Genomic DNA, 12,135 nt, shown 5'->3' on the forward strand with positions numbered 1-12,135 from the left:
AAACGATTTTGTGTGATACAGTAACGGTGGCTGCATGTCATGGTACATTTGCTAAAACCCATAGAACATACACCAAGAGTGAATGTTAATGTAAACTGTAAACTTTAGTTAATAGACAGTACTGAATATTAATGCAAACTCTGTAAACTTTAGTTAATAATGTATTAATATTGGTAATCAATTGTAACAAATGTAACATGCTAATAAAAGATTTCAATAAGAATAGGAGAAACAGAGTGTGGGGTTGGGGAGTGTGGGGTTGGTATGTGGGAACTCTCTACTTTCAACTCAATTATTCTATAACCTGAAAACTGTCCCTCAATTATGAAATCTATTAAAGAACAAATCAATAAAAATAAATAAAAATTTAAGATAATCAATGAGAATAAATTTTGAAGCAATATTCCCTCTATTTCTATATATGTTTCAAGTTTCTATAACAAATTTTTACAAACTGTACATACCTAGATAGTCCACAGCTAGGAGTTTATCCTATAGATATATGCACATATCAATCAAAGATTTACGTGAAAGGATTATGTACTATTGTCAGTAATAGCAAAAGTCAAGAGACAACTAAATGCCTATTAACAAATAATTAAATAAATTATGCTTTTTTTACACATGAAATACTGCAGAGCAGTTAAAAAGGGACAGCTGGCCAGGCGCAGTGGCTCATGCCTGTAATCCCAGCACTTTGGGGGGCCGAGGCGGGTGGATCACCTGGGGTTGGGAGTTCAAGACCAGCCTGACCAACATGGTGAAACCCCATCTCTACTAAAAATACAAAATTAGCGGGGCGTGGTGGTGCATGAATGTAATCTCAGCTACCTAGGAGGCTGAGGCAGGAGAATCACTTGAACTCAGGAAGTGGAGGTTGCGGTGAGCCAAGAGCACACCAATGCACTCCAGCCTGGGCAACACGAGTGAAACTCGGACTCAAAAACAAACAAACAAAAAAAACAGGACAACTATATGTGTAGAATGCAAGTAAGCTCCACGATAGGGAAGGTATTGTTGCTTTGTTATTGTTCACTAATACAGCCTAAATAGCCAGTGTGTCTGGCACCTGGTAGATCCTCAATAAGTATCTGTTGAATAAATGAATAGAGAATAATGGTTAAATTTGTTTAAAAGCAAAGTAAAAACAATGTGCATATAGTTTGCTTATCTTGATAGGCTGAAACATGAGGGCATCCCTCTTGACCAAGAGCTACCCCAGATGTAGACTGTGATTTTCCATGGAGCTGGGAGCAGAAATAAAGGAAGAACAGTGTTGGGTGGGGATTTTAAAAATGAATCTGAACCCTTTTCAACAAAATTACTCAATCCTCTTAGTGTGTAGACTCAGCCTTAGAGTGGGATGATTACAAAAGTTCAAACGCATAATATTTTATGGTGAATACCAAGACTTACAATAAAGCTTACAGTAATCAAGACACTGTGGGAATGACATAAGGATGGCCCTATAGAACAGAACAGAGAAACCAGAAAGAGATCCACACTTACATGGTTATTTTTAACAAAGATATCAAAGTAATCCAATGGGGAAAATATCTTCAACAAATAAAAAAGCAAAAACAGAAACATTGTTTATATATGGGGAGAAAAATAACCTCAATCTTCACCTCATACCATACACAAAAATTATTTATTTATTTTTGAGATGGAGTCTCACTTTGTTGCCCAGACTGGAGCACAGTGGCATGATCTCAACTCACTGCAACCTCGACTTCTTGGGTTCAAGTGATTCTCCCACCTCAGCCTCCCAAGTAGCTGGGATTACAGGCACCCACCACCATACCCGGCTAATTTTTGTATTTTTAGTAGAAACAGGGTTTCGCCATGTTGGCCAGGCTGGTCTTGAACTCCTGACCTCAGGTGATCCACCAGCTTCAGCCTCCCAGAATGCTGGGATTACAGGCGTGAGCCACAGCGCCTGGCCAAAAATTAATTTAATATGGAAAATAGACCTAGTAAAAGTTAAAACTATAGTTTCTAGCTTAGAAGAAAACACAGAATATTTTTGGTGACAGGGTATAGGTAAGTCTCTTAGGACAGAGAAAGCAATCAACATAAAAAAGTAGATAAATTAAACTTTAAAATTTAAAATACATCTTTTGAAGACACTGTTAAGAAAATGAATAGGCTAGCCACAAAGTGGGAGAACATATTTGCAAAGCATATATATTTGATAAAGGAGTAGTGTCCAGAAGATATTAAGAATTCCTATAACTCAATAACAAAAGACAAACAACCCAAAACAGGGCACTCGTAGAGAAATAAGGTCCAAGTGATGCTTAGTGTGATGAAACAACCAGATACATAAGAACTAATCCAGTAATATTATATAACCTTCATACTTTATCCAAACTCTGAATATAATGGAAGAATCATTTAATATTTCAAGAAGATAACACTAATTGGCATATAAATTTGCCCATTAAAAAGTAAATTTAACATAAAAATAAATATTTCTATCTATGAATCTCATTCTAATTGACCATTAACAAAGTTCGGTAATAATAACTCACCAATAAAAAGCCACATGAAAAACTGTGTTACATATAGTTTATTTTTATTTCATAGCCTTTTAAAAAATATAAGCCACCTAATATTTTGAAAAACATACACAGAATAATCATTTAGCTGCCACAATATTACAAAAATAAAATGACACAGAATAAACCGCACAAGAGAACAAAATAATCTCTGCTGAGTCACTCTGACTAGGAACACATGATAGTCACTAGGAAGGTGAAGTGGAGCCGTACTGCCATTTCTTCAAGATCAGTTATCACTCAAATCAATCACAGGTACTCCCAGGAGACCATTCCATTCACTCTACAGGAATATGTGCAATATATAGATGTCAAGTTAACGTCTTGAATTTAATTCCAAATACCATTCTTTCTTTTCCTCTGGGAGACAAGTTCAATGGCAAGCTAGAATAGTGAAGACCATGGGACATCAAGCCCATGACTGACCCACACCTCTCCCAGCTGGTTCTACAACACAAGAGAGAGAATAAAGTATACTGTGCTATCTAACACAAAAGCTAGTAGCCCCATTTGGCTATTTAAATTTAAATTAATTACAATTAAACAAAATTTAAATTTTCCTTCCTCAGTCACACTAGCCACATTTCAAGTGTTCACTAGCCCCATGTGTCTAAATAGTTAGCATATTGGACACTGCAGATATAGAACATTTCTGTCATCACAGAAAGTTCTTTTAGACAGCCCTGGATGTGGGAAGTGTTTCTTCTTTGCTTAGCTAGGATGTAGGCTGCTTATAGAAGCAGCTTTGAGAGGCAATTCTTCTCCCAGGATATTCCTAGACTGGTGGTGGAGTCACAGAAAGGAGTAAGGTAGCCTTTCTTTGCATAGATTACCCTCCTCCATGCATGAAAGCAATGGTCTTTTTATAGGAATCAAATACACAAACCCAGACTCCACCAAAATATAACTGACAGGAAAATTAGAGAGGAGAGAAATGATGCAGATGAGGGAGCAGCGTGGTAGAACATTCTTCATCCTACACCAACCCTCCACAAAGAGGTTATGGCCACCAAGGAAGTGTGCAGGTACCCAGGGCCCCCTAGAAAATCCTGATGTGGGACAAGGATATTGGCTAAGAGAGGTCAGTCCTGTCAAGAGTTTTGTGAGAACACCTGACATGCCTTCACTCTGCTCACTCTGTCAGAAGGGAGCAGTGCTGCTTGGAGCTTTGACAGTTGTGAAGGAACTAGAGTTTTGATCTTTTTGAACTTTATGCTCCTCTGCAACTGTATTTTGTAGCCAGGGCATAAAATGTTAGTTGTCCTCCCAAGATCCACCACCATCTTCTTCCTCATCAAGAGAAAATGGATTTTTGTCAAAGGCAGTTATATATCCAGCTACGAAAACTACATTTCTCAGACAATCTTGCCGATAGCAGTAGCCAATGACACAGTTCTGGCCAATGAGATGAAGGCAAAAGTTACTGGCCTGCTGAGGAAGCTCTTAAAAAGGAAGTGGATTCGCACTGGCATGCCCCGTTTTCTCTGTGGGCTTCCTCCTCCTTCTTGTGGGCAGCTGCAGGGACCATCTTGGAACCTGGAGGAAAAAGCCAAAGGAACCTCAGCAGCCACCTTAATTAAGCCTGACACCCGTGAGCTGCTGAACCAACACCAGCAGCTGCCTGCCTCTAACCTCCTTGTTCTGTGAGAAAAGAACAAACCCTCTAATTTGTTTAAGCTGCTCTTCAGTCCAAAACTTCCTATTCCATTATCAAGATAAAAATTCATCTTGATTCCCAATAGGAAAGTGTGATTTTCATCTGAAAGGAAAAGACATCTTGCTTGAAGAATCTGTACCTATTCAATAAATTCAAGTAACTTCAGAGTCATACTAACAAAACAAAAGTCACAGATAAAGGTTTTAGCTCAAACCCACCCATGTCTTCAGGATCTGTCTATACAGACCAAGAATGGCAGAAATGTTTCGGTTCATTATACAAAGTGGCTACTATTAAGGAAAATAAGGGTTTTTTTTAACCTTAATCCATCAGAAAGCTTTTCCTGCATGCTTATTAGGTTCTGATTACTGGGTCTAAATGCCCTTCTGATAATCCAACTTCCTGTATGGGAAGATGCTCATGACTCAGATACTTAATCAGATCATTATTAACCCATAACATTATTTATTTTGTGTAGACAAAATAAAAAGTGGAGGACTGAGAAACGTATTTCACTGATTCAAACAAACAAACAAACAAAAAACTACATCAAAGATTTACAACTCAATTCTTAACCTTCCCTTGTATGTGCCACAGACACCTGACAGTGACATTCTAATGATCCTACAGTTTTAATTGTGGATTTAGCTTAAATATGCACAAATATCTCAGAGTAGCTGTTAAAATTAAAAACAAAGTACAGCACTGTGTAGATACCTTATGTATTACATTAGTCTCTTTAGTATTCTACCAGTCTCTAGATTAGTAAGTGTGACTTAGAAAAAAACAAACATTTCCCACTATTCTAAATGGTTTAACCATTTACAAACTTTAAAATTTTGGTCATTTAAAATTTAACTCCATTGCACTGATTTTGAAACTATAGACAAAATTGGAAATATAGAATGTCAAACTAAAAATAGAGTATTTCATATTTTTTACTCACCTAGTTCCAAGTTTCCACCCCTGCAAGCGAACCAAAAACAAATCCTGGCACCTTGCCATTCCCAGAAAAGCCAGTGCATGGCACACTCTGGGTAAATTTTCTCTCTTATTCTGTAGAATCACACCAGATGGCATCAGTTCTGCATCTACAGCTGTGCCCTAAAATTGAAGTTCAGACATAGGAATCTACTTTATTAGACATTTTAGATTTTGCAGGTGTGAGTGTGATGTCATTCTCATTCAACTTAAAATGGTTATCTTGCCAAGTAGAACTGCAGATCCATTGCACTTACAAGTTTGGAAATTAGTGCAACAACCAAGATTGTCTTGATAAGATCTGAAGCCATTTTGAACACCTGAAATTTAGAAACAATGATGAAATAATAATATTTGAAATAAAATACAAATATTACATAATAGAATTATGGCTCATTTCCTTATAATGTAAGAAATTCAAGTCACCTTCTAACATTGCTGAAGAATCACTAAAAACCTTTTTATTGAAAATAAAACATAGGAATCTTTTATAATGAAGTTACATTTATATAATAAGCAATTATTTTAAATATTCTTGACTTTTCAAGTGCTTTAATGTCTATCTCATACTTACACAGTCTTTAAAAATAGACTTGGCCCATAGCGACTGTCAGAACAGTGGGTGGTCAGGGGATGGAGTAGCCAACATGTAGAAGCCTGAAACCTAGATCATTGTGGGTGTCAGAGTATTTGATCTAAGTCAAAAATGCATTAAGGTAGCCAAAAATGTGAGTTTGAAAGTAGTCCTAATTTGGGAGCTCGGTCTATGTCAGGCCTTGGAAAAATGATGATTGAATAATTAAATAAATAGCAAAAGACAGCTCATCTACAGGTGTCAAAGTTTCAAAAGCAGAGCCTCTAACAAAGCAAGGGCAGGGCAGGAGATCAACAGCAGCAAGATCTAAGAGCAAATGTGAGTTACCTTAATTCCCAGAGCTTAGAGTCAAGTTCCAAGCAGAGGTTGAGTAATAGGAGTAAATATTCATTGTGGCCTGGATAAATGGGAACTTGGTCATTAATGAATTTGATTACAAAGAGGTAATAAAATGACCCTGGACACAAGATAAAAAGGCACCCCTGCTTTCTTAGGAACATGAGTCAGTAGAACCAGCTGAGAGATTGGATTAATACTCAGATGGTAATAAACTAGTCACCCTGACTTTTCAATAGTCTCCTGTCTAGGAAGAATGATGGGCAGGTTAAACTCATGGATACCAGTGGTGCTGCTAGGAAGATTAAAGGATTGCAAACTCAAGAAGCCAAGCATGTGGTTAAAATAATTTCCATTCTGGTTATTCTAAAGTGTGAAATGATTGTTTTCAATCCTTACAAAAACTATCATTGCTAATTAATTACTCCCACACTCATCTTCAACGTCTGTATTAACCATACAACCCTTTAACTAAATGCCACTGTGGAGATATCAACCAATTAGAGAACTATTATTCAAAGCACAATACAGAATCATTGCAGTTGATTCAGGGAATTCAAACTGGGAATTTAAATCAAGTCTTACCATAACTCTGATAAAGAGGTAAGAATTTGCTCATACCATAATAATTAAAGTAAACCACTTATTTATTAAGAACAGGCCTATTTGGGGAGAGTGAAATAGAAAGTGGGAAATTATCTGATGTCTTGGGCCAAAATTATTCACCTGAGACTATTTTTCCTTTAAAGCATTAAAATAATTATCTTACACTTCACTTTTATATTATCAACTTAGGCAAACTTTAGTATTTCTTTTTTTTAGCCTCTCTATATGGTCTTTCTTTGTGTCTAAAATTAGTATTTTCGATACTATCGTTATGACTTAGCTTATCCCACACTGACATGACTAACCCAAATCCTCCCTTACTGAAGACACAGTATATCTGCATCACATATTTCACCCCATGAACCCCCGCACTGTTTTTCAAAAGAGCAGAATGATTATTAAAAGTGCAAACACTCCTGACATCTCAGTCAAATTTCCACAATCCTCTACTGAGACACTGATTCTCACAATGAGTTAGGAGTCAGTTTGGCTTTGTGGTTCTGGTAGAAGCTCATCAGATTTGAGTGGGAGAGAGCCCTTTCCTTCCTTGTACCCATTTCCCCCATCCTGAACCTACATGTTTTTAGGCCCTGGATCTTTAGAAGTTTAGTCATAACTAAGGCCAACGTGAAACCATGTGCCATCCCAACCTACCATTTGCAGAAAGCTTCCATCTCCCGTTGTTCCAGCCTTCTTTTTGCAGGCCCAAACTGTCATTGCAGCTGTGGTCCTCTATGCACCAGTCAAGGGCAGCAGCTCGGCTCTAGAAAGAGAGACGACATAAATCTAGGGAAAAGCTTCCGAAGGATGAAGATATTTCCCAAACTAACATTACCGAGAGGGTACTTAGGGCATACTGGTACTCGAGTTTGCTCCTGCCCGCCCATCTTCTGCAAAAGTTCTAGTAATTTAAACTGCAACCACAGACCCGCCTCTCCGTCCTTTTTCCTGTTTCCCTACACTATGCAAACAGTACCTCTTTTAGCTGGCCTTCCAGGCCATCACCCAAAAGGTCACGTACCGGCCAACCCTAAGGCATCTTTCAAATGACTCTCACTGTAACGTTCACCATCCGCTGTCCCAGATTCGAAACCTACCCTGCACTGCAATCCGCAGGCACTAACTGTGGTTGGTGGCTAGCATATGAGTAAGGATCACCGGGAGGAAGGGATTCCTCGCTCCAAATGGGCGACTGAATCTTCCCTCCCCCACGCCCCACCCCAGCACCACCAGACGAACTCCGTTTACCATCTCTCAAAGCGCAAAAATGTTTAAAGCAATATTTAAAATACTTCAAGTGCGCTGTTTCCTCCTCCCACCCGTCCCAAAGCCCACACACTCTTCTCAAAAATGTGGATATTCAGGTTAACCTTCGATTTTGTTCGAAAATAGCTAAACTGAACTACCCGAATAATTTACTTTTCCACTCCTTGGGTATAACTAAAATGCAGGTGAACCGAAGAGAGCTTGCTGTTGTCCAAAGTCACTCCGGCTCCAAGGGGCGAATTCTCTTTTCGCCATCTCTCCCAGCCCTGGAACAACTTGGGGTCCCTCCCGAAGAGCAAAGCGCCAGCCCAGACCCCATACACCCACCGTCCCTGGCACCCGAACGCGCTGCGAGCCCCGGGCCTCCCACAGGAGCGGAGACGCAGGTACCTGCGCCTCACGCCGGAACCGACCCGTCAGAGCCGCCGAGCCCCGCACCTGGAAACTGGGAGGCCACGAAGACGGAGAATTGAGGCGGAGACCCAGCCCAGGGCCCGCGCAGTTCGGTGCCCTCCCGCCAGTGTCCACACTCGGGTCACACCGCTTGCTCTCGGGAGAAGCCCCAAGGCTCGCGGTGCACCGAGAGGCGCCCGGGCTGGAGCGCCCCGGCTGTGTTGGCCACGGAGTTCTTCAGCTGCTTGATGACCACGAAGAGCAGGAGGAAAAGTAAGAAGAGCAGGAAGAAGAAGAGCGCCAGGTAGAGCAGCAAGTTGAGTTCCCACTCCATGCTGGAGGCGCCGGCGCTCGCTTGCCGTGAGCGCTCGGCACGGGCTGCAACTGGAGGGCGAGCGCGCCGCCCGCACACCCACCTCCCCGCACTCCCGCCCCTCGCGAGGCCGTGCTGCTTTGGGCGCCGACTCCGGGGTCCGTGCTCTGCCTCCCCCGGCTCCGAGGAAACGCGCCAAGGAGCTGAGGAAATCCGGCGCCGACTCTCCCAGCTGGCACCAGAGCCTTCCGCTTCGCCAAGATCCTTTCAGGTGCTCTCGAGGACGCTAGCGACTTCCCTAGGAGCGAACTTCCGCGGGCAGGGACGCCAGAAGAGGTAACAGCTCAGTCTCCCAGGGGAGGTCGGGACGGGTGTTTTGCAAATGATTTAAAAGTTCCACCCCCAACATCCAGTAGGGTCCCTAGCCCCCTGCCTTCCGAATTCATTTCTTTCGTTATATCCCTCCGTTCCTGCTTTCCGAAAAGACAGGGGTTGCCATGGCCCAGAGACCCAAAAGAATGAAAGGTGACAGTGAAGACGGGGTCTGAAAGGCTGTGAGATGATTTCGTGCTATGAGATGTCTGAGTGAATTCCTGTTCGAGCTGTCTTGCTCTTCAGAGTAGCAGATGCATTCAGTGTTGAATGTACTTTTCTATGGACAACAGGTCATTTGGAAACGCATTAAGAATACAATGTATTTCAGAAGTTATATAGCACAAAGTTTTCAAATATTGGCCTCAAATTCAGTTTCTTTGGTGAAAGGAGGAAAACAAGTTTACTCAAAGTGTTTCTTGAGTCCCTAAAGCCTTTCTGTATCTAGTTGACGTGACCTGAAGCCCATATTGCGCAGCTTTGAAAGCTGTTCAGTGTATCTATTACTGCGCAACAAATTAACCCCAAATGTAGTGGCTTCAAACAACATAAACATTGATCATCGCTCACAGTTTCTGTGGGTCCGAAATGTGGGAGCGCTGGCCGGGTGATTCTGGTGTGGGGTTACTCATAAGGCTCTGTTCAGATGTCAGCCAGGTCTGCCTTCAGCTGAATGCTTGTGTGGAGGTGGAGGATCCACTTCCAGGATGGTTCACTCGCTGGCTGCCAGGTAGGGCTGGTTGTTGGTGGGAGGCCTCAGTTCCCTGCCGTGGGTGCTTCCAACACAGCTGCGGGCTTCCCCCAGAACAAGTGATGAAAGAAAACAAAGCAGAAGCTGCAGTGCTCTTTACCACTAGCTTCAGAAGTCATGTGCGGTCACTATCCTACTGGTCACACAGCTCAGCCCTATTCAGTATAGGAGTCCAAGAACATGAATGCCAAGGAGTGAGGATCAGTGGGGCTGGTCTTGGAGTCAGCTATGACAGCTGCTAATGCAGCCAGTTATCATTGCCCATTTGTAAGCCTAACTTTATTTTATTCTTTGTTTATGAAGATGCGGAATTGCCTCCTGGACTGAATTCTGAGGATGAGGCCTGACAACATCCCTGACTGTAATAAGTGACTGCTCCAGAGATGACAGGGGTTCAAAGAGACAGGGTGGTATGAAAACAGTGTGTGAACTGCAAGTCTCATGGACCTGATTCTAGTGTCCGCTCTACCTGTCAGGGGTCACTTTTGCTTAATGACTCTCAGTCCCCTCGTCTGTAACATACCTTGCTTATCTTTCCCTTGGATTTGTTGTGAGGCTCAAAAATGAGCAAATGTTAAATAAAAATGTGTTTTGCTATATAAACTTCAGATACTGTTATTATTCTTTTACCAAGGGCCCCCGATGCTACAAGCTTCTGAACAAAATTTCCAGGCCCTAGGCCTCTCCGCCAAGCTTCTTAGTACATAAACGAAAAGAATCTTTTTTTTCATTTTCTCTTTGTCTCTCTCTCAATAACATTATATTGATCCACTTCAAGGCAGTGGTATGCTGGAGCTGGCTCGTAATGACTCACAGGAGCTGATTGTTAAATTTTGTAAACCAATTATTAAATTCCAGCTATTATTAAAAGTTAAATTATATAAAGCTACAATTATGTTAACAACAAAGGTAATTGATACTCAAAACTTATCACTTTCTAATTATTTTATTAGGTTGGTACAAAGGCATTCATGGTTTTTGCCATGAAAAGCAAAAACCACGTACTACATTTCACTGCTGTCTGTGCACTTGAGGTTAATTCCATGTGTTGTAGCTGTGTGGTGAAGATGCTGCATAGTGGTATGTTACTGCGCATCTCTTCCCAGCTGTGTTCAGTGCTGTCGTGTTGGTAGCTTGAAATTAGCTATGATGAGTGGGTTTGCCTTGAGAAAATGGACAAATGCTACAAATCAGGACCAGGCAGGCAGTTGTTACATTAACCAGCACAACACTGCTTGTGGGGCTATTGAGAGAAATTTGAAGTCTTATACAAGTTTAGCAAAGATTTGTGGTTTTTTTTTTTTTGACCGCCCAGAATCCACACACCTCCACTCTAAGCACCACATGTTCCTACGGATGGAATTCTCCATTTTATGTAATCTTGGCAAGAAGACAGATCCCAGTGCCTACTTTCCTTTGCCACCTCCTGTTACAGAAACCAAAGGGATCAGATATATCTTTTACCCACTCCTGATACAGTGTGGGGAGGAGGGCAAGAAGAGCTATGCCAGAAACTTAGTCAAATATCCTTGTCTCCAGGACTCTGAATCTTGGGAGTTGACAGAACAGGAGGAATGTTCAGAAGTCAGATGCATCCCCGTTGCTCGGGCAATCTGAGGGCCAGAACAGTCCCAAGAGTGACCTAGGCATGGCTACTGCTGCCTGCCTCGATGGCATCCTCAACTCCTGGCCCAGACCGGGCCCTCCTGCTTTCTTTCCATCCCATAACCTTTCACTGACTTTCCAGGAAATCTTGTTGCTGTGAGTCCAAGTGGTGAGTGCCAGTTTTCAAAGGAGAACGCTGACCAATTAAGAAGGCATTGCTTAAGTACTTGGCACATGTTAAGCACTCTTAATTAACAAGGTGTTTGGTAGGAAAGGCGTGTGATTTGGCACATTGCCATCCAGATATCCAAGCTATCGAAGGATGAAAATTGAAGCATGGAGAGGTTAAGTGACCTGCTGAAGATCACACAGCTGGCAAGTGGCAGGAGAGGGATGTAAACCCAGGAAGTCTGGCTCCAGAGCCTGCACTCCCAACCCTCGTGATTGTACTGCCTCGCAGGGAAAAGTGTACTTTTGTGTGCATGACCATCAAATTAATCAACATATTTTTTCTTTTGAGCGTCAGACTAAAAAGAAACACATTTCAAGAGACATATGTCTTCTGCATCTCAGCTCCTACTTTTCAAATCTTGAAGGTCAGAACTTCAAATGAGCCAGTGTTTGCCTGCAGAATGCTGTGGGAAAAGGCCAAGGGATGAAGGTTTTATGTTGCCAAGCTCAAACCCGTGTCAGCCTTTC

At 41.7% G+C, this 12,135-nt stretch overlaps 2 protein-coding genes across 3 annotated transcripts; both read right to left on the bottom strand.

Moving 5' to 3' along the window:
- Positions 1-3,683: 3,683 nt before the first annotated feature.
- On the bottom strand, positions 3,684-8,546 carry LOC103236200 (small integral membrane protein 43). Of its 2 annotated transcripts, XM_007999692.3 has the most exons (5): positions 8,441-8,546; positions 7,391-7,499; positions 5,457-5,519; positions 5,165-5,322; positions 3,684-4,097 (listed from the first exon to the last, which is right to left on the bottom strand). In XM_007999692.3, exons 2-5 carry the CDS (start codon positions 7,451-7,453, stop codon positions 3,917-3,919), a joined length of 465 nt encoding a protein of 154 aa, XP_007997883.1. In that variant the 5' UTR covers positions 7,454-7,499; positions 8,441-8,546; the 3' UTR covers positions 3,684-3,916. The 2 variants fall into 2 exon arrangements, with proteins under 2 accessions (XP_007997883.1, XP_037847419.1); XM_037991491.2 differs by lacking the exon at positions 5,457-5,519.
- SMIM43 (small integral membrane protein 43) lies at positions 8,353-9,038 on the bottom strand. The gene has a single exon (XM_073017604.1). The coding sequence runs from the start codon at positions 8,727-8,729 to the stop codon at positions 8,538-8,540; it is 192 nt and encodes a 63-aa protein (XP_072873705.1). The 5' UTR covers positions 8,730-9,038; the 3' UTR covers positions 8,353-8,537.
- Between the last annotated feature and the right edge of the window lie 3,097 nt (positions 9,039-12,135).

Source organism: Chlorocebus sabaeus, chromosome 7, assembly GCF_047675955.1.
Source record: "Chlorocebus sabaeus isolate Y175 chromosome 7, mChlSab1.0.hap1, whole genome shotgun sequence".
In the NCBI taxonomy this organism is placed as follows: domain Eukaryota; kingdom Metazoa; phylum Chordata; class Mammalia; order Primates; family Cercopithecidae; genus Chlorocebus; species Chlorocebus sabaeus.